The 21,784-nt window shown below is 41.1% G+C and overlaps 1 protein-coding gene and 1 long non-coding RNA gene across 3 annotated transcripts in view; one reads left to right on the top strand and one right to left on the bottom strand.

Moving 5' to 3' along the window:
* Positions 1 to 4,480, top strand: part of LOC117090347 — a 60,519-nt gene extending 56,039 nt beyond the window's left edge. The window contains exon 3 of the long non-coding RNA XR_004439978.1: positions 4,317 to 4,480. This is a non-coding gene — a long non-coding RNA (uncharacterized LOC117090347). The remainder of the gene's footprint in view (positions 1 to 4,316) is intronic.
* Positions 3,885 to 16,527, bottom strand: PTHLH (parathyroid hormone like hormone). Of its 2 annotated transcripts, none has more exons than XM_033222562.1 (4): positions 16,190 to 16,527; positions 15,559 to 15,681; positions 9,156 to 9,578; positions 3,885 to 4,366 (listed from the first exon to the last, which is right to left on the bottom strand). In XM_033222562.1, exons 2-4 carry the CDS (start codon positions 15,657 to 15,659, stop codon positions 4,357 to 4,359), a joined length of 534 nt encoding a protein of 177 aa, XP_033078453.1. In that variant the 5' UTR covers positions 15,660 to 15,681; positions 16,190 to 16,527; the 3' UTR covers positions 3,885 to 4,356. The 2 variants fall into 2 exon arrangements, with proteins under 2 accessions (XP_033078453.1, XP_033078454.1); XM_033222563.1 differs by having other exon boundaries at positions 15,849 to 16,212.
* Positions 16,528 to 21,784: the final 5,257 nt, after the last annotated feature.

Raw genomic sequence — 21,784 nt, 5'->3', positions numbered from 1 at the left:
GTACTCTTGTAGCTACTAGTATTTAATGCTTTCCCTAAAATGTTCAACTGAATCTTCAGGACTACCTCACCATATGGCAGCATTTTACTAACTATATATAGAAACTTTCATAACAATCTTGTACCTAACACCTGTTGTGTTGTGACATGAAGGGATGTGGCAAACATTTGTGCTTGGAATGTCTTTTACTCTTTATTTGAGGGAAGAGTGATGGCTCTGCTCTGCTAGGAACACTTCCTACCTGAAACTCTCAACCAAAGTGAGCACTTTACAGAAGACAAACACTCTGCAGACATAGTTTCTGTCTACAACTGGTCCTATTTTCCATACGCTTTGTGGCCAAAGCGGGGAAAATTGCAGTTGAACTGTAAGATACTCTAATATTCAGTTCCAGATGATCCTAAGGTTAATACCCAGTGATGGTGTAAATATCCCAGAATTTCTTACAAAAGGCCATAACTTGAGTTCTTTAAGTAATGGAGGTTATCTATTAAGCCATATTTCAGTATTTATTTGATGAATTGATCAGACAATAAAATTGGAGTAATACCTTCTTGTTCTTGTTGGGTTCATTACATAGTATATTAAAGAGAGCATTTGGAATTTTAAAATGATTGATTTGACTCCTTTTGTCCTTATACTAACAATAGATGATGAAACATTAAAACTAAATTTTTAGCCATCATGGTTGTAGTTATACTTTCTCCCAAGAAAATCGTCAGTTTCTTCATCTTTTTCAGATTGACATCTTTTTCCGATTTTTTTCATCTTTTTCAGATTGACACTGCCTGCATTCCAAACTAATTTTTGTAACAAGGAAGGGAGATGTCAATATTGACTTTAATATTTTCAGGACCAATAATGTCAACACTGATTTTGGTTCATAACTTATGTAGCTCTAAATATGTTAGTTGTATTATAAGCAACATGCTTTAAAATGCACTTGCTTTACAATGATGGCTATGAAAGTACAGAGGAAAGGAACAGGACCTTCACGCTTAAGTGTCACTGCCTGTCTTTTGGAGGTGACCTCTATAATACCTGTAAATACCAAATTTCTGTCTGAATAGAATATGAGGAAGGTAGTGGTATGTGTTTTCTTTTCTTTTCTTTTTTTTTTTTTTTGAGACAGAGTCTTGCTCTGTGGCCCAGGCTGGAGTGCAGTGGCTGGATCTCAGCTCACTGCAAGCTCCGCCTCCTGGGTTCACGCCATTCTCCTGCCTCAGCCTCCCCAGTAGCTGGGACTACAGGCACCCGCCACCTCGCCCAGCCAGTTTTTTGTATTTTTTTTAGTAGAGACGGGGTTTCACTGTGTTAGCTAGGATGGTCTCGATCTCCTGACCTCGTGATCCGCCCGTCTCAGCCTCCCAAAGAAGTTTTATTTTCTTAATGCCAGAATATTTAGTCCAACTTGCCTTTGTGTAAATTGCTACTGTTTCATAAACAGTACTTAAGTCAAAGATAAGCTATATTCACTAAGAGTGTAATTTGCTAGGAGTTTATTTACATTAAAATACTTATTACCTTAAACTACATATTTCAGTTTTTCTTTCATATAAAATGACTCTTTTCCCCAAATGTTTTTGCCTCCTTCATCTCCCAACTCCATCCCTTATCCTATGATTTTACTCTTTAACACTGCCAGAGGGCCCAGGGTATGATTAAGGGCAACAATGGCATTAATAATGCTTTGCTAATAATTGATAACTATAAATCTCCAAGTTCCCTCTTCCTCCTTTCCTTTTCAGGAACAGGCTACTTGTGAAGCAAAACTTAAAGATGGTATACACTTAAAGGTGACTTTGATGCTTTCTTGCCTTGATAACTAAGTATTTACCAAGTTAGTATTAGAAAAACTTATTTTTCATGCGAACAACTTATAAGGATTTGGTGCAATGTCACTTAAGATGTAGAGTTTCAAAACTGCTTCATGGAGTTTTGCAAAATGTGGCTATGTCTGTTTTTAAGGCACCGCAAACTTCTTGCTTTATGCAGGCTTAGTGCATTGGCCTTAAACTTCTAAAGATTGCTTAGTTGTAAAACCACTTCCAACAAATTTTTAAGTGAAGCCAAGCACAAGTTTTCTTATTTGCCTACTAATGTAGGTTTAAACTCTTTTTTTTAAAAATAGCCAAATCAGTTCTATTTTGAAGACTATGGGATCTAAGTGAAAGTATAAATTCAATCTTAGAACAGTACTCCCAGAAACATAATTCTACTCACACCTAGTGCATACTAATCTCTCCTTATGTGTTTTTTCCCCTTTTTTAGCTATCCATAGGATTTTGGATCATTTTAGCATTTAGTTGTTTCATGTATATATATGCAACAATCTACCCACTGGAGTAAAAGGCTCTTAAAGGCAATTTACTTCTTATGTACCCCCCAAACATCCAATAGACATCTAACAGGATATGGGCATTAATAGACTACTTCTTCAATATGGGCTTGCTTGATTCATAGGTTTTTTTGTTCTGTTTTTCACTAAGCTGCAGGCAGCAAAGAAAACAGATCTGTAGAAGGAAACGTGTTCACGTTTTCATCTGAACATAATGGGAGGAACCACTAGGAGGATATTCAAAAGTCAAAAAATAACAGATGCTGGCGAGGTTGTAGAGAAAAAGGAACATTTATACACTGTTGGTGGGAGTGTAAATTAGATCACCCACTGTGGAAGACAGTGTGGCAGTTCCTCAAAGACCTGAAGACTGAAATACCACTCGACCCAGCAATCCTATTACTGGGTATATACCCAAAGGAATACAAATTGTTCTATTATAAAGACACATGCACGCATATGTTCACTGCAGCACTATTGACAGTAGCAAAGACACAGAATCAGCCTAAATGCCCATCAATGATAGAAGAGATAAAGAAAATGTGGTACATATACACCATGAAATACTACGCAGCCATGAAAAAGAATGAGATCATGTCCTTTGCAGGGACTTGGATGGAGCTGAGGCCATTATCCTTAGCAAACTAACAAGGAACAGAAAACCAAATACCACATGTTCTCACTTATAAGTGGGAGCTAAATGATGAGAACACATGGACACATAGAGGGGAACAACACACATTGAGGCCTATTGGATAGTGGAGGGGAGGGTGAGAGGAGGGAGAGGATTAGGAAAAATAACTAACAGATACTAGGCTTAATACCTGGGTGATGAAATAATTGGTACAACCCCCATGACATGTCTTTACCTCTGTAACAAACCTGCACATGTACACCTGAACTTAAAAGTTAAAAAAAAAAAAAAAATACAAAAGAGATTCCACATGGCATCACAACCAAGCTGTTTGGAACTAGAATTCCAGGAACTGTGATACCACAGGAAAGTAATACTCACCTTTGAGAGCTTTTTGAGCAGTTACTTATTTCCCAAACTTGAGTCTTTCTCCTTTCAGTTAGGAACCTTAATAGGCGGTATTCTCAAGTAGCTCTTTTATACTTAATATTGTTGTTACTAGTAAGAGCAAAATCTCTTAAATACACTCTACATTGGTTAAAATTATCCATGACCTTATAGTCTCCGATTGGCCTCCTTCCCTTTTTTCCAGCTCTGGCCAACCTTCTGGACTTAATGTCTTTAATCCTTTCTCCTGATTTCTTTCTGCTTCTTTTTTGCCCACTCCTGTCTGAACTTCAAATTGAATGTACTTTATAAAATGACATCTAGATAGTTCAGCCATGCTGTTGACTTGAACTGAAATATTGGACAAAATACATTTTAAGTTGTTTTTAACTAAAAGCTAATGTAGAATTGTTGGAATGTGTACCCACATAAACAAATTATGTTCAAGATTATATTCAAATCGCTTTTTAAAAAAAACATATGTTCCTTCTACTAAAAATCTTAAAGGATAGAATTCACTCGAGTCATGATGTAATTAGATTATATTTTATTAGACATTCTTTACAAATTTAAAATACTGCTATTTTTACATGCACAGAGGAAATCAATTTGGATAATTATATTTAGGCATTCATTAAAATCAACCACAAAATAGAGACACTTTATTGTGTCATTTATCAACATACTTGATATGTATATCTAAAGTGCATTATGTTACAAAAAATATAGAAATTCAGCAGCACCAAGATACATTTACAAAATAAATACATCAATTGACAAAATAAATTATGGTAAATGTGATAACAATAATTGGATTAGCCTTGGCAAAAAAAAATATTCACAATGACCAATGTGCAGTTTCATAGAGCAATGGGGGAGACAGTTTTATTCCAATGCATTTACAGTATTTACAGACAATAAATATTTCTAATACTTTCCATATGTTCACTATTACAGCATCCTGCAATATGTCCTTGGAAGGTCTCTGCTGAAAATTTCAATGCCTCCTGCAAAAAGAAAGAAGAGAAAGAAAAGGAGAAAACAGGTTAGTTTTCTTTACAAATGAAAACATAAAATATAAAGGATATAAGCTAAGGAACACAAAATCACAATGGAAAGAGATTCAGGGAACTTCTTGTAAATATCTCCTACAAGAGGTACCTGCGGGATCCACCTGGATCTCCATAACCTCTGTTACAGGCAGGGTCTTCAACCCGACTTAGTCCATGTGTGCGGAAAGAAAAAGGGCCTGCATTTCCAATCATGCTGTCAGAAAAAAGGAGACTGTGGAAAAATTTTCTAAGATTGCCAGCTGGCAAGTTTGGGAAGAGAAGGGACAAATTTGAGAACTTGGAAATGAGGTTAGGTTGGACCATCCATTATCAAATACAATTCACTTGGGAGTTATTCTTCCAGTGACACCTGAATTAGGCAATCCAAAGCTTGTTTATTTTGTTCAGGTGCTCATTTGGCCAATCTCTCACAGCATAGTGGGCAGTGGTGAGGATAGTGGAAGTGTGGGACTTTGGTAACAATTGAAGGATGTGTAGTTTAAATAGAGTTGATGATACAATGATATCCATCTTAGTCGATGATATGATATTTGGCATTTCTTTAGCTGTCTTTAAATACTAATGAATGAAACTATTATTGGGTTTTATAATAGTTTCCAAAGCCAAAACTAAAGTAGAATCATTTGTCTCTCACTCTGTTGGTTTTTGAATGGATTTTCTGTTAGCATAGGGAAAGTCTACTGTAAATGAGGGAATAACTAAGAATAAATTAATTTAAAAGTATAAAATAGCAATATTTCCTATTACCATGTCTGTTTTATTATTCCAAAACTACTACTTGGAGCTGACACTTTTCTAATCTGTCTAAATACTGTAATGACAGTATTTTAAGGTGGGTTAGTGGAATTTTCTCTGCTTTTCTCTTTCCCTTTCTCTTCTCTTTGTGTGGTCTATGTATTTGTTCCCAAGAAAACAACTATAGAATGGAATTTGATTTGCTATGACATTGAATTAACAGCCAGAATTGTTGCAGAGTTTTTACATGGCAGACATATATGGATGTAAGACCTATAAAACAGTATATTCTTAACAATTTTGGAGTTTTCTGTGCCGCTTACAGAAAAAGCAAATTGAGCATTTAGAGTGTTTTAATGTCAGGTTATTGACCTCTTCACCAATGGTTTTGGTGGGAATGTTAAAATCGCTCCCAACTGCAAACAAAGAAAAGAAGAGTTTAAGATTAAAATTTTAATTGGTGAATTGATGTGGATAGATGAAATGAATAAAGCCAAAAAGACCTCAAAACTCAATAATCTGCATACTCTACTGATTTTTAAATGTGTTTGTACTAAATGGTATTTTGTGAATTGGGATTAAGAGTAACACAAACAAAGAGGGAAGGAAGAGGATTTTAAACAACTATTTCCTCAGAAAGAAAGAAAGAAAAAGAAATAAGTTAAAGGACCAAGGAAAAATCTGTGTATCTCGCCCTGCCCAGATGTTTGCTCATTCTCCTTTCTTTTGATTTCTCCTTTAACAAAGGCATGTATTGGAATAGACAAGTAAAACATCTAACATGACTTAAAAGTATATGTGTATATTTACTACATGTGTGTGCATATGACAGCATTCTACATTCCTAGCTCTTTTTACTATGGACTTTTAATACTTTTCTAAATCAGTATTTTCCAAGGCAAAATGATAGATTTATAACAAATGAGTCCCACTGTATCTGGATATCACATTTGCAACATTGGAAATTCTAAAATATAATCCCCTCAATTTAAAGCTATATATTTTTCACTGAACAGTTTATGTGAGAGGAAAATAGACAATTTTATCTCAGTAGTTTTTTTCTAAAAGAAGGCTGTATTACTGGCCAGGTGTGGTGGCTCACACCTGTAATCCCAGCACTTTGGGGCAGGTGAATCACCTGAGGTCAAGAGTTCAAGACCAGCCTGGCCAACATGGCGAAAACCCATCTCTACTAAAAATACAAAAATTAGCCAAGCATGGTGGTGGGCACCTGCAATCCCAGCTACTCAGGAAGTTAAGGCAGGAGAATCTCTTGAACCCAGGAGGCAGAGATTGCAGTGAGCCAAGTGCACCATTGCACTCTAGCCTGGGCAACAGAGCAAGACTCTGTCTCAAAAAAAAAAAAAAGGTACTGTATTATTTTTCAAAATATTGTATGTATTATAGTCAAGTGCATGCTTGCCATCTCATCAGACCTCTTGGTTTATCATGTAATAATGCAAAAAGACTAAGGAGGGGATGTTAATAAAAGACTTGTCACTTATAAAACTTTAAAATAGGTATTCTGAAAAGATTTTATTTGGATTACAAAATTTGCATGGCCCCATACATTCTCATCAATACACTCCTAAACTTCCTCACTCTTCCCTGAACCTCTGTTGGATTATGTTGGGAGAGTGCCAACACTTGGCTGCCAAACAGTTCTTTCCATGAATGTCCCTCACAAACAGGGAAGAGAAAGGAAAAGCAGAAACCTCCCGTTTCTTTCAGCCCTAGGTCTGGATTTGATTAGGCCACTGCCTAATTTTCAGTAGACCTACTTTAACTTAGGGGTAGTTCCAGCCATAAGAATTGACGAGTGTTAATTTTCATCAATTTTCCAGATACTTAAAGAACATTGCAAATTTGACATGAATAAAATCCATCAAAAGTTATTTATACCTCTGTTTTTATAACTTACATATATATATACTTTTTGCCTCATAGAAACATACCCCCCTAGATAGATAGATAGATATAAATAGATAGATGATAGATAGGTAGATGGTACAATCAGAACTAGGTCTAAAAACACCAAAATAATATGCTGCAATTTATTGAGTGTTTACTATATGACATATATGTTTATATATATATGACATGTTTATATATGTATATATATGATAATGGATAAAAATAGGAAATACGTTTTGGCAATAAAGTAGGGTCCTTGCATTAGTTATAAACATATACAGTTAGGATCCTATCTTCAAATACACTAAATATGTACAGTAAACCAGAATTTATAGGGTTTGTTACCCTTTAGAGATCCATTAGATGTTTGCAGGATAGGTTATTCACTGTGCTAAAGATTTTTCTAGTGTCATTGCCCATTGATTACTGAAGCTGTACTACTTATCCCATATGATTGTTATTTTATGTGCTATTTAATGACGGGTTTGCCAGCTTAAAGAGAGAAATAATGGTGAATAGGTTCAAGCTCCCCTTTGAAACATCATCCTATAATCCTGTCTGTAGCAGAGTCAAAGGAAATGACTAAAGAAGTAACAGGGGACTCTTTAAATAATGAGATCATTAGTTGCATATGATGTGTTCTTCTGTTGTTTTCCTTTTTTTTTTTTCAAACCCCACAGAAGTGCTGTACTGAAAAATGAAAAGAAAAAAAAAATCCATTCAATGGAAATGCATGGATAAAGAAGCAGGGCGAACATAGCACTAGTCTAAGTGTCAGAAAATAGGGAGATAAATCTAGCTCTGGGGCTACCTATTTCAATTCCAAGGACTACTCAGGTCTTTTAGCCATGGAATGCCTTGGCTTTCTATTTTATAAAATGAGATTAATATTTGCCCCACTTTTTGCCTCATAGAAACATACCCCCTAGACAGATAGATAGATATATAGATAGGTAGATATAGATAGATATATAGACAGATAGATAGATAGATATAAATAGATAGATGATAGATAGGTAGACGGTACAATCAGAACTAGTTCTAAAAACACCAGAATAATATGTTGTGATTTATTGAGTGTTTACTATATGACAGACATTTAATCCACATATAATCTCATTTAGTCGACACCAAACTCTATGAGGTTGGTACAGTTATTATCTTCATTTCACAGAAGATGTAAGTGAGTCTTCGAAAGGCAGAATAACTTGCCCTAGGTTGTGAACTTCAATAAATTTAGACCCAAGACTTGGCCCTAAGTTATTAGATCCCAAACTCGAGGAGTGTCATTATTACCTGGATCTGTGAGCTAAGGATAAACAAGCCACATAAATGTGAAGTTTTATTTTTCCTATGGCATTACCCTAGAAAAATTATTTCATCTTGCCAATGGACAAAGAGATACATGAGAAAAATCTATATCCTTGTAAGTTAATGCTTAAACATTCAGAAACCATTTATTTTTTTATGAGCTGGTAGAAACCAGAGTTAAATTTAATTAAACAAATTTAAAGCATGTGTTTAAAACATAATTTAAGTTCTTTACATTAAAATAAATTTGAGATTTAATTAAATACATTTAATTAAATAAAAAGTGTGAATGGCTCAGAATCGTTTATGACATTATGCTGTTCTGCAGTGTTTGTAGATAATATGCTTCTATATTCTCCCTTAAAGTGAAAGAACCTAAGAAATGAAAAACACTAAAGAAAGTTTGCCAAAGTGTGAGGGTAAGGGGAAGAAACACACTTCTCCAGCAAATTATGAAGATGGTCACTAGCTTCTGAAGCTTGAATATGAAATGACTTGGTAGAGTGGTAAAGGATTGATGTTGGGTGACGGTGGAATGGGCTCTAAAGCCTCTCTATGGTGCTGGAGGATAGGGGTATGTGTGGTAGGGGGTACTGCTTTAAGGCAGACAATATTCTGACTTATTCTCTATCAGTTGCTGCACAACTGATAGAGATACAGAAAGGGAGAAAATTCTAGGTTTGTACAAGCCAAGGCAGAAGGGAGGCTCCAAAACCCAGCTGAGAGCACCCCGCTGAGGCTACGGGCCAGAGAAGCCTGTTACCGTGAATCGAGCTCCAGCGACGTTGTGGAGGTGTCAGACAGGTGGTCCCCTTCTAGCCCACTCCCAGTCACTCCAGAGTCTAACCAGGCAGAGCGAGTTCGCCGTTTTTTCTTTTCCTGCTCCTTGCGTTTCCCGGGCTTGCCTTTCTTTTTCTTCCCGGGTGTCTTGAGCGGCTGCTCTTTGTACGTCTCCACCTTGTTGGTTTCCTGAGTTAGGTATCTGCCCTCATCATCAGACCCGAATCGCACGGGGTGGTTCTTTGTGTTGGGAGAGGGCTTGGAGTTAGGGGACACCTCCGAGGTAGCTCTGATTTCAGCTGTGTGGATTTCTGCGATCAGATGGTGAAGGAAGAATCGTCGCCGTAAATCTTGGATGGACTTCCCCTTGTCATGGAGGAGCTGATGTTCAGACACAGCTCTTTTGCTTTGAAAGGAAATAGTAGAGGGAAGAAAACAGTTACATTTTACTCGTTGATAGAGACAACAAAGACATGAGTAGATCTCTTTAGTTGTCTGGTTGGTCCACTGCAAGACACAAGCTGGATGGGTAGCAAGCTCATTGCGCAGGGAAGGGTAACCAGTGGGAAGGAAAGAGCTGGCAGTTGAAAGCCTCCAGCTCCCGGTCCCAGTTCTGCCACTCGCTAGGTTGTGACCTTGGTGGGATCATGAACATTCTTGGGCCTCATGGGCTTCAAATGTATAAAAGGAGGGGGTCAGAGACAGTGATTTCTATACTCCCTTCCCAATTTAAGACACTATGATTCAGTTATGATCAGAAATAGAAACCACGGAGTATCTCTTCACATTTTTCAGAGTTCTGCTGAGAAAATAAATCTAGAAGTTCCAGCCTGGGAAATAAAAGGCAGCTGGTGCTTTTACCTGAGTATTCTCTGTTTGTTTCTCTCTCTCTCTCTCTCTCTCCTCTCTCTCTCTCTCTCTCTCTGTCTCTGTCTCACACACACACACACACATGCCCCATTAAGAAAATAATAATATTGAATCTCAAAGAACAGCAAGCCATAAGAGTCAAAGCAAACAAAGGCTGAAGGAGAAGTGAGCAGTGAAGCCTGTCTAGGAAACCATCTGATTCACAGACTGAACTTTAACATTTTAGACTACTGGCTACCAAGAACATATATTTGAAGGTCAGTTATCAGAGAGAGAGAGAGAGAGAGAGAGAGAGAGAGAGAGAGAGAGAGAGAGGGAGAGTATGTGTATTTTTCTGTAAAGTAGTGGGTGGTCTCCTTAAAATGGGTTTCTTTGTGTGCTTACATGAGTTCATTCTATTTCTTCTGTGCTTCATGTTCTTTTTTTTTTTAAATTTAGAACTTCAGAGAGTATGATCCTTACTACTTAGTTGAGAAGTTCACTTTTCTACTTGCTCTCTTTGTCCTCTTTGTCTTAAAATTCTCTAGGAAAAAATATAAAGGATTTTTCTATTTAAATGACACTCTAATGAAAATATTGTGAAAAAGAATAAACTAATTCTCTATCAATCCTTTTAGATAACACCCAAACTCTTGCTTAAATGTCCATCACGTATTCTTTTATTGTTTTATGTATATAATTAATCTATTTTTTTTTTTTTTGAGACGGAGTCTCGCTCTGTCACCCAGCCTAGAGTGCAGTGGTGTGATCTCAGTTCACTGTAAGCTCCACCTCCCGGGTTCACGCCATTCTCCTGCCTCAGCCTCCTGAGTAGCTGGGACTACAGGCGCCCACCACCATGCCTGGTTAATTTTTTTGTGTTTTTAGTAGAGACGGGGTTTCACCGTGATGGTCTCAATCTCCTGACCTTGTGATCCACCCACCTCAGCCTCCCAAAGTGCTGGGATTACAGGCATGAGCCATGGCACCCGGTCATTATTAACCATATTTAAGGACTGCATCCATTAATCAGTCATGTCATGCCTGCTTCAACTCTGCATTAACTCCAATTTCTACCACTGGAATAGTCCTCCAAACTGGCCCATCCTCAAAAGCATCTGAAAGTGTTTCCCAGGGCTACATCCCATGTACTCTTACTTCCCTGAAACAATGGTGTCTGGGTCCTTTGTTGCCTTTGTTGGTGCAATGTCTTTAACTCCTCAGAGAAATACGAAAATAATAAATAGCATTATTACTGCCATTGTAATTCATTGTATTCATGGGGAAAGTGTGGTCCAGAGAGGTTAAATGACTTGCCCTAGTCTACACGGTGAGAACTGGCAGAGCCAGGGCTCCAAAAACTAGGTCTTCTGATTCTAAAGCCAAGATTGCTTTTTCAATTTCCTCAACCCTTTCTCCTGTCAAAGCGGAAGCTGAAGCTGAAGTCCCAGCCTGTTCCTGTGCTAGGGAACATGGTAAGGAGAGTACAGGGTATATGCATGGGGCATAGAGTAACAAGTCACCACAATAATGGGCAGATTGGACAGAAATTTATCAGTTTCCTTGAAGATCAAGCCTATTGCCCCAAAAGTTCATTTTCTTCATCAAAATTAGGAAGTACAAGAGTTTGGATTATCACTGGATGAATGAGTCGAAGAAAAGAGTAAGAGATGAAAATACAGCCATCATTTCTCTGGCCCTTCTAGCAAGAATGTCAGCTACCTTCTAGTATTTTAGTGTGTGGACTGACTTGAAGCCATGTAGCTCATTCAAAAAAGACATGACTTAATGGAAATAAATGTAACAGGAGCCCGGTTTAAATGAGGCATGAAGGAGTCTCTCTTTCTTTTAGAAGGTGCCACATGTGACTAGATTAAAATTCACTTACTCTGTGGCAATAGTTAGTATTCTGGAAACTTTTAAGAATCTACAAGTTTGAGGCTTTGGTACAAGGTATTTATATCCTTTAATAACATTTTAAAAATAATAGGACATATTTCATAAGCACTGCAGTTTAATAAGTATCTTTTAGCAAAATGTCACGTTAAAAAGAAGTTCTTAACCACTGATAATTTATAGTTTTGGGGACTTTTATTTCTTTTCTCTGTTCCTGGCAGAAGCCCTCCTCTTCTGTATTGCTCTCCAAATGGATAAAGTGTAGCCCATTTTAGCTTAACTTGAGGCCAAAACTTTTAATGGTTGGTCTATTCTAACTAAGCCACCATTGCTCATGCCCCTTCTCATGGGCATATGTGCTTGTCATCTTGGCCAGCCTGTCAACTGTGAGTCACAGTGCCTTCCTAACTCAAGCTGCATTTTCCCAGGATAGTTCTCTTGGGAAATGCAGTGATCATTCTATCCTTCTATTTTATAAAAAGCCTACAATATGGCACAACTTTGTTCAATTTAAAATAGTACATTGCTTATGAGGGACAAAGTTTTTCATCTGCCTTTTGGGGGAAACTGTTAGTATTTTAGAAAACACAAGTTTGTTTAAATGTTAAATCAGAAATGTTGTTAGACACTTTACTTAGTATTTCAAAAACTTCTGCAATTGAAGTATTGTGAAGAATGAATCTCTCACTAGGCAGTTGCATTAGAGGATCAGGACTATAAGGTCATCAGTACAAACTAGATATATAGAGGTAGTGAGTAATAAATTCAAATTAAGGTGGTTTTCAATTTAGGTAACTCTAAAATATTTAGGTTGTAAATATGGCCTCAATAATAGTCTTTTACTCAATTTGCCTGTAAACATTATGTAGCATGATGGTTCACCTGACATATACATTTCTAAGCTCCAAAATGGAAAAACAGGTATGTTATGCATCATGTTCTCCTTTGATTATTGTAAAAAAATTGCAAAATTTGGGGGAAATGCTTATCACAGATAACTCTAAATTCGGCTGAAACATAGTTCTTCTCTCTCTCTTTTTTTAAATCACTTCAAGGGAGTTTTTAGGGAAGAAGCTTAAATTTCTGAGGAACTACCAAGGAACAGAGGGCATAAAAACAGTGATGGAAATTCCCTTTCCAGCACAGGAAGAAGCAGTATGCTTGTACTGATGCTAGGCTTCTAAGGACGGACTCTGTGTTTGAGAAGAAAAGTTCTGTGGTACATGCAAGAGACAGGGTTAGGGTGTTAGAGTTAAGATGACTCACCAGAAGGTCCTTCCAACCCAAATGACTCAGCAGAAAGTTATGCTTTTCATTAAGTGGAATAGACCCAGTCTGGCTCCCAAGCAAATCAGCCAATGATGTTTTAGGTTTCTGAATCTGCTGGAGTTCCCTCTCTAACTTTAACGTAAAGACAGCCACCTGCCAAAAGCCTTGTTCATCTGCACAAGAACATCCATAGGCCTCACTTTCCAATATCCAACTTGATCATGCTCCAGTTCCATTAATTAAAATCTTTGGGATTAACAGGTTCAAAAGACTCACAATTTGTAACTGCCTCCTTTGCATGGTTTAGGAAGTCTTATTGTTATAGTAATTTCCTCTCCTTTAAAAGTTAGCATCTAGTTAAAAAAAATCTATACTTCTAAAGCAGTTTCCCTAATACTTGGTGTGAAAACTGGGGAGTAATATGGTTTGATTATATGTTAAAATTTCTTTCCAGAAACTAGCTTGATTTAGCATAATGGCAGACTTATGTTTTGTCTAGCACACAAAATTTACTGTTACTTGGCAGCAAGACAAAAATAATGACTTGTTTTTAAAAACTCCATTTGGCTATAATAATTTGATGAAACATCTTCATCTACTGATGATTTCAGCCTCCATGAAAAACCATGCCTGTAATGTGATGATCTATTACCCATTAACTATGAGAATGTTTTGTGGTAGTTTTATAACCATCTGCTGAGTGTGAGTGTTTAACTACAATATTATATTTCACCCACAAACAAAACTATAACAGTCACTGGCTGCTAAATGGTTTCTGATGTGTGTTTTGTAAGGTGCAACAAAGAAAGAGTTAAAAATAGCCTTTAGGACAACTTAGCAGTATTTTCATGCCATAGTTGTGTATATAATCATGGCTCATTTGCTGTTTCTCAAAAGAGAAAACAGGTATTCTTAAGCAACGTTGAAGAAAAAATTGGCTCTGTTCCAAGGTAGTATTTCTTAACCAAATAAATATAGTATTTAAGTATGCTTTTAAAAATTCAGTCTCCATTTCTATTTATATATGAATTTTAAATTATGGAATTTAACACAAGTCTCAAAATGAGCAAAAAGTCTGAAGACAATTTTCAGAAATACATCGGTAAAAAGTTGATCTGAGGAATACAATGCAGCTTTATCTTTGGTATAATGTTCTACACAATTTGCCTTAGGAGATTCATAATAGATTTTCATTTTGATGCCAAGGTTCAGACATGTCTCAAGTATTTTTCATTTAAGGATTTTCTTCTCTAATAGTAATAGACCATGAGCACGTATAAAACAGTTGCCTTTTTGTACACCCTCGGGAATTTACAAGGAGGCACCATAAACCTGACAGTAAATATTAGATGCTGCTATTTTTATTGTTAGTGTAAAAATTTGCCTTAATTCTTTCTCCAGAGTCAAACTCTTCTTCTCAGTTCTCGAACTCTATAATCTTCCCATTCTGAACACTGAGTCTGCAGTTTAAAGATCACCCAAATATGGTGTTACACACATTAGTGAACTGCTAGGTCCAACAGATTATTAAGATCATGTTACTCTATCACTCTTCCAAGTTTTCAGTCACACGACATAGTGATATTTCTCTGGTGTGCTTGGATGTATGATTATTTCAAAGTCGAAGTTATCATTAAAAGAATCACCAAGTGAGAATGCCAAAATACAAGTTTTCAGTCTACAATGCAAATATTTGACTCCGGATTAAAGAACTGTTAGCAATAACTACAAGAAAAAAAAAGTTTCCACACCTAAAATTCATTTTGGAACCAAGCACTCTAGCGTTCCTGAACTGTATCAATACTAACATTGGAGTCTTGCCACTGCAAAGTTGTTACTACTTTATTATATAATATGCTTTCATTATGTAATATGGTCCTATTTTATATGCGTAAAATTATGTCATTCATAATAAAATTAGATGTACGGCTTTTGCTTTTTCACACGCAAACCGCCACCCACATTCAGTACGTATACAAGCGCGCAGACCATACGTCCCCAGGACCGCTCAGCTTCCTCGGAGTTTCAGAAGCTTCCTGGGTCCTGACAGTAACAACCACCCCCAACTTTTTTTTTTTTTTCCTCACTAGAGGCAGAGGATCTTTCCCTAGAAGAGATTCGGTGAAACGCTCCCTCTTATGGAAACACACATAAAATCTGTCTCTTGCCTGTCTCCCCTTGAAGATCAACCAGTTCTCCCGCCGGGTTTGAGGACCCGGACTCAGGCCCTAGCAGGTATCCGGGATGGTCCCTCTCCCTAACCCGGGCGAGGAGCATCGGTGACCGCTGCAAGCCCTCGGCAGCGTCCCAGCTTGGCAGCCCCTCCCCCTGGCCTCCCGAACCCGGCGCCTTGGGGAGGATGGGGCACTTACAGGCGGCGGCTGAGCCCCTCCACCGAGCGCCCGCAGGAGGGCACCGCGTAGCTCAGCAGGAACACCGCGACGCTCCACTGCTGAACCAGTCTCCGCTGCATCGTCTCCGCTCGCGCTCGGGACCTGCAACAGAAGGGAGAGGGACCCGAGTGTCAGTCTGGACTCTCCATCTCCCCGCACTACTCCGCTTCCCCTTTTTAGCCCGGTCTCAAAAAGCCTCTTCAACATCAAGGGCATCTCCCAAGTTGAAAAGGAAAAAAAAAAATTATCTGGAGGCTCTCAGCACTTACTTATTTAGCAACCGGCTACTCCAACTGTGCTTTCTCCAAACCACACAGCCAGAAAGAGCAAAAAGGGAAAAAAGAAACAAATCAGAGGCGCTTCCTCTGAAATAGCGAAAATGAAATGGTTTTATATATGCATCAATGATAAGTAATGTGTTTACACGTCTCCCATAGCAATGTCTAATTAATCTGGCCAGCAGTTCTCCTGGGTTCGTGGGACAGGGCTAACCGCCTCCTAAAAGAAGAAAGTTTCCCCCTCTGAAGTCAGCTTCTTTGAGAACCAGGCCCTTTGGTTCCAGAGCCACTTGTAGCGAAACCCACATATATATACATAGCTGTCTGTCTACCTCCTCTGGTGGGCTGGTTGCTTCCGGAAAGTTGATTCCACACACCCTGAGAACAAGTTTCAAGAGCGTGTGTCGTCGATCAGGAGGGCCAGGTGGCGGCGAGGGCGGGTCGTTAGCGGCAGCCGGAGCGGCAGGGCGGCGGCAGCCCCGCTTCACGGGAGGGGAGACATGCTGGTCGGGCGGCGCAGGTTGGAGGCGAGTTGAAAGCCGAGCAGAGGAATGTTCACACGCTCCGAGGCAAACCTGCCGGAGAAGTGAGAGAGTCGCAAAGAGGTGGCGCCCTAGGAACGCGCGCGGGGCGAGCGAGGGCGCGGGCGGGCGCGCGGGGGGCGGGGGCGGCGACGGGCGGCCCGAACGGGCCCCGCGCCGCCCGAGCGAGTGGAGGGGAGCCCCGAGCCGGTAATGAACCGCGAGCAGCGGAGCTCCCCCCTCCTGCGCTGCCGCCCCCGGAGCCGTCCGGAGCTCTACCGAGCCCCACCCCGGAGCCCGGGCCCTGTCGCGCCATCCCGGGCCGGGGGCGTGGGCGGATCCGCTTGCTCCCTCCAGGCCCGACCGGCTCCTGCCCGCGCGGCTGATCCGGGAGCCAAGATCCCCGAGGGCGTGCGGACGGCCCCGGGCAGCTGGCGGTTCCCGGCGCGCCGGGCTGGACTAGCGGGCGCCAAGACCACCAGGGGCGGACCGACGAGGAGGAGGCCAAGGAGCGGGGCCGGGGACCACGGGCGCCCGGGAGCCTGCGCGGAGAGGACGCGGGCTGTTGGCCTGTGAATTTAAGGAGCCCGAAGCTCGCCTGGCAGCTCGGGGCGATGGATGAGAACCTTCTTCCCTGGCTTATTCCCGGGATGAACTGAGTGGGGAGCATCGGCTAGAGAGAGGGAGATCTTTTGCTTAGAAGAGCAAAAACGGTTCCAGACTTCAGATCTAAACTGCACTTTTTGCTGTTTCAGAACTGCTGGTAGACAGCTGGAGCCGGTCCAAAAAAACCCGCGCACAGGAGAGATCCTCCTTTTGAATTGCAGAGGGGCACCGACACTCCTGGGGCACGCACACGGCCCTTTTCACCCATGGTCAGGAGTCTAACCCATCCTTTCTCTGATACCCTACCCGGTTGTCCCCTCCCCCTCAAAAGTGCCTGATTACAGATTCTAGGAAGATTGTATCCGAGTCACTGCAGCCAGCGGACAGACGCAGCGGAACTATGGTTGTGTGCTGCTCTGCTTGGGAGAAGCGACGGGAAAGCAGAGGTTCTTTCCAAAGCTAATGGGCGGGGAAGAAAGACTGCTCGGAATGACTGGGTAGTATCATTTAGGAAAGGATTGCAGCGGGAGTGGATACGCGCCCCAGGGCTCCTCTAACTTTGTGAAAAGAGCGCGAGTGACTGGGAACCATTCAAGGGATGTTTGTCTTCTAGGCAATCCTGCTGGTAGGGTTCATTAGTTTCTAGAAGGCTAGTGTGATTTAGAGACTTGAGATGACTCAAGGAGTGTGGCCTTTATCAAGCCTGGCCTTCCGGGTGATGCTCCACATATTTTACCCAGGGTGGGAGAAACAGTGCCCTCTCACCGAGACCCTCGCTCTTCGGGGCTCCCCACTGGTTCGCTGCAGCTAGCTAGCAGTTAAAGTTTGCTGCTTATGCTGGGTGGGGGGCATCTTTTCTTAGAAATTTCTGTCTTCCTCGGTTGATTACTGTAAACCCCATACCTTAAAAAACTTGACTTCCTCTCACTAACAAAGAAAAAAACAAAACAAAACAAAAACAAAACACACACGCGCACACACACACTCTCTCTGGGAATTTCCACAACTTCCCTTGAATGTGTAAGGATTTCTAAATGTTAGACCTTTTTGGATAGTATGAAAGGACAAAGTATCAGCACTCAGAAATGTCAACCTTTGAACCTCGAGCACTTTCTGATTTATAAAAAGAATCCTTCCAAAAAGATGCAGATGCAGGAGCCCTAATGTAATCGTTAGGTCTGAAGAGGGAAATCTGTAAAAAAAAAAAAAAAAAAAAAAAAAAGGTAAATCACAAATGAGCCATTTAATACTTGCAAGTTGTTTAACATTGAAATGATAATATTTGCTTCCACAATAAAAAGCCCAAAGTACCTAGCCAAGTTTCAAACTATCCAGGCTTTAAAAAGTCAACCCTTCTCCCAACAGAAGGTTAAAACAAAAATCAGACTGAAATTATCAAATCACTTATGTTGTAAATAAATTCACTTTACTTTCAGAACATTATAAATTAAGGACTGGCATCGATAGACTGCTTTGATTTATGTTGCTTTTTCTACTAATTAAACAAAATTAACCCCCAACTCCTTCCCTCCTTTCTTTTTCCCCACACACTTTTCTGGTGTTAATGGCAAAACATCTATCAAATATTTTTAGAATTTCCTCTCCTTCACAAAAAGAGAAAATATAGACACAGGAAAAATAAATAGTCTTTATATACTCAGAATACCAAAGTTCCCTCCTAATTTATTACTTCACCTTTTCCTTGATTTACAGTCTTCTCTCTGCTCTTCTGGCTGAAACAGGGAAATCTTCTCAGCAGTCTTTTCCAGAAATATTTTTTGTTGTTCTTAAAAACAACATAAAATTAAGTCTTAAAATGAATTAAAATCTTCTTGTAAGGAGACTTCTGTTCCCACTAAAGGCAATTATTAGAAAGCAGGTACCTCTTCCAAGCTGCCCTGTTTATTACTTTCAGTAGAAATTCTCCTCAATATATACCCAGGATCCTGACTTTTTGCCTGTTTTGGAAAGGATATTTTCTGACATCATAATCTAGCTCCTAACATAACTGAGTAATCTCCATCATAATAATGTAGAGGATGCATGACTGCAAATGAGACACAGGAGGAGCACCCCCTACCTCCCCCCCGCCCCCCCCCACACATTTTTTCTAAGGCTTAGAAATAGAACAAGTGCCCATAGAAGCTAAATGTTTGCTTAGGCCTTGCTGTCACGTAAATGCACCTTAGCAAATGGGAAGGCCTGCCTCTAATCCGAAGTATTTCCATGTTTAGCATTGTAAGATCTACACCTACACAAATGCTTAGCCCGTGAGCACCATGCTTCCATCCCTAGTGGCAGTTTATTACAGTATATCCAATTTTAAAAGAGGTTTAAAAAAGTTTAAATGTATTACTCTTAAATTCAGTTGAATACCCAGTTAATGTATATCTCCAGGGATATTTCCTGTCATAAAGCTTAGAAAAAAATAAACTAGCATTTATGCTTAGCTTCTTAATCCTTTTTTCTTCTTTCCTCCTTAACCCAAACAGCAAACAGATATACATGACAAATCAAATACGAATCTTTAGCACTTTAAACAGTGCACCTGAGCTTGGGAATTTTCTTATTACCAATAAGCATCCAGATTTAACATTTACCAATCTGTAGCTCCAAGCTGTATCTCTAAAATCCCCTGAAACCAAACAACTAAACTCATCCCTTCTCTTCTCCAAACGTTTTTCAATGTTTACAAAGAGAAGTTGCATAATCAGCTCAAGTAATGTTCTCACTGGATTCCATTAGAATGTGGCTCTCATCGCTTGCCTGGACCGAGACTTGAGAGGAGGCTGTTGCCAGCTGACCTCAAGGTAGCAAAAAAGAAAAAACGATGTAATGCCTTCAAACCCCAAGTAACAAAAGAAAGAGTGTGTTTCTTTATTAAATCTTTTTGTAGTTAGGTGAGGATAAGACTTCTCCAGGAACAGGGCGGGCTGCTAACATCTGGAGGAACTGCCTCAGGGAGGAGTGTATAGATATACATCAGGCTGATGGGATCCTCCCATGGGAAAAGTGGGCCTCGCACCTTTCCTCACCCTTCCCTACTTCCTGGGCAATGTTCTGCTTCCCCCAAACTGGAGCAAGAGGCCCTGAGATGAGGCAGTTTCCTGGGAGGAGCCCAAACCAATGTGAGATGAGAAGGTCTTTAGGAAAGGTCTTTAGGGTCCCTGAGGACTGGTTCTTCAAGTTCAAGCACTTGAGCACCTCGCAAACCCCTGACAATTGAAACATATCTGAAGAGTCTGAAGGTGTGTGTGTGTGTGCGTGTGTGTGTGTGTGTATGTGTGTGTGTGAGAGAGAGAGAGAGCGAGAGAGAGAGAGTAGAGGGAAAGAATATGAATGTGCAGTGTGCGAGTCCTGATCTCCTGGACTGGTGCCAGCCAGTCAGATGCCTGCCCTTGGCTGGCCAAGTTTTTGGCTCCTGAAAGTAGGCAGCTCTGGACTTGTGCGAGACCACAGAGAGAGTTCCAAGCTCCACCTGGCTCAGGCGACAACCTCTCAACCTGAAGCCAATCTCCGGTAGTGTCACAGGACCCACCTGGCAGCAGTCCAGTTCCCCACATGACCCGAATGGTCCTTTCTTAAATTTTGAGCCGGGACTACCTAAAAGGTACTGCCCTCGGAAGCATTTTACCTCCCTAACACCATTCTCTGCCCGTGCCACGCTGGCCAGCTCAAAGTCCCTTCCCAGGGCAGCACCCGGACTGAGATGTCTCAACTCTCGGGCAGGAAGGATACCTATCCAGACACCCACACTGGATGTCCTGTCTATTTGGCTTTGAGCTGGTCATTACGGTGTCTTTGGACCCTGCCTACCTTTTCTGTAATTTTTGTCAGAAATAAGTCTTCAGGAGAGCAAACGCCGAGTTATGCGCTCCTTCTCTGGAGTCTCCTGCCCTGGTGTTTGCGCTCGCACTACAGCAAGGGGAGGCCTGAGTCTCTTAGGGCAGGGGTCCAGGGTCTTGGAAGAGGCCTTAGGGCAACGGGATCATCTTTTTCAGCCTCCCCTCCCCTCCTCCCACCCAGCGTCCTCATCCCCACCGCCTGCGATAAACTTGGTTCGCCCATTACGAAGCTGATCCGCAGGGACTGGGCAGGCTTGGCTCCTGGGGATCTTGGGCTCCATGGGAACTTCGGGGGTCTTGGAGCACGTGAGCGGATCTAGCTACTATTTTCCCTAGGTTCTCCTTGGGCTTCCGTCCCTGAGTCTGGACTCCGGACTGCCGCACAGAATCCTTCTTGCCCGGAGCGGTATTATTGAGGCCTTTGCGTTCTGTCTCGCCCTGTCCCGCCGGCTTGAGTGCTTGGTTTCTAACCCGAGTGTACTCGGAGTCTCCGATTCTGCGCGCCCCCACCACTCCCGGGAGAGCCCCGCATCTGGCTGAGGGTGAGGGAAAGATTCGGGAACCACGACACCCAAGGATAGGGTCTGAGGGAGCGCGCGAACTTCCTCCGAGCAGGACTCTCCCTCCCCTCCCCTCTCTCTCCAGGTCAATTTATGACTCAAACATGAGATAAGCCCTAGGCAGACGGTGACGCTAACTTCCCCGTGGGGGCGCGGGGAGAGAAGGGTGAGGCAGACGTACCCCCTCCCAGGCCTGGCCCTGCCCGGGCCACATCGGGGTGTGGAGGGGCGACTCCCTTCCTCCCGGAGCCCCGACTCGCTCTCTCCCAGCGCGCCTCCCCTGCGCCGGTAAAGCTCGGCGCTGCAGGAGCCCCGGGACCCGTCTGTTTTATTTCACTTAACACGATCTGCAAAGCCAAGGCCGGGTGAGGTGCGGCGCGGGAGAGGAGAGGATA

This window comes from Trachypithecus francoisi, unplaced genomic scaffold, assembly GCF_009764315.1.
Source record: "Trachypithecus francoisi isolate TF-2019V2 unplaced genomic scaffold, Tfra_2.0 Lachesis_group11, whole genome shotgun sequence".
NCBI classification, from domain to species: domain Eukaryota; kingdom Metazoa; phylum Chordata; class Mammalia; order Primates; family Cercopithecidae; genus Trachypithecus; species Trachypithecus francoisi.
This window is presented reverse-complemented; position numbering and strand designations above follow the sequence as displayed.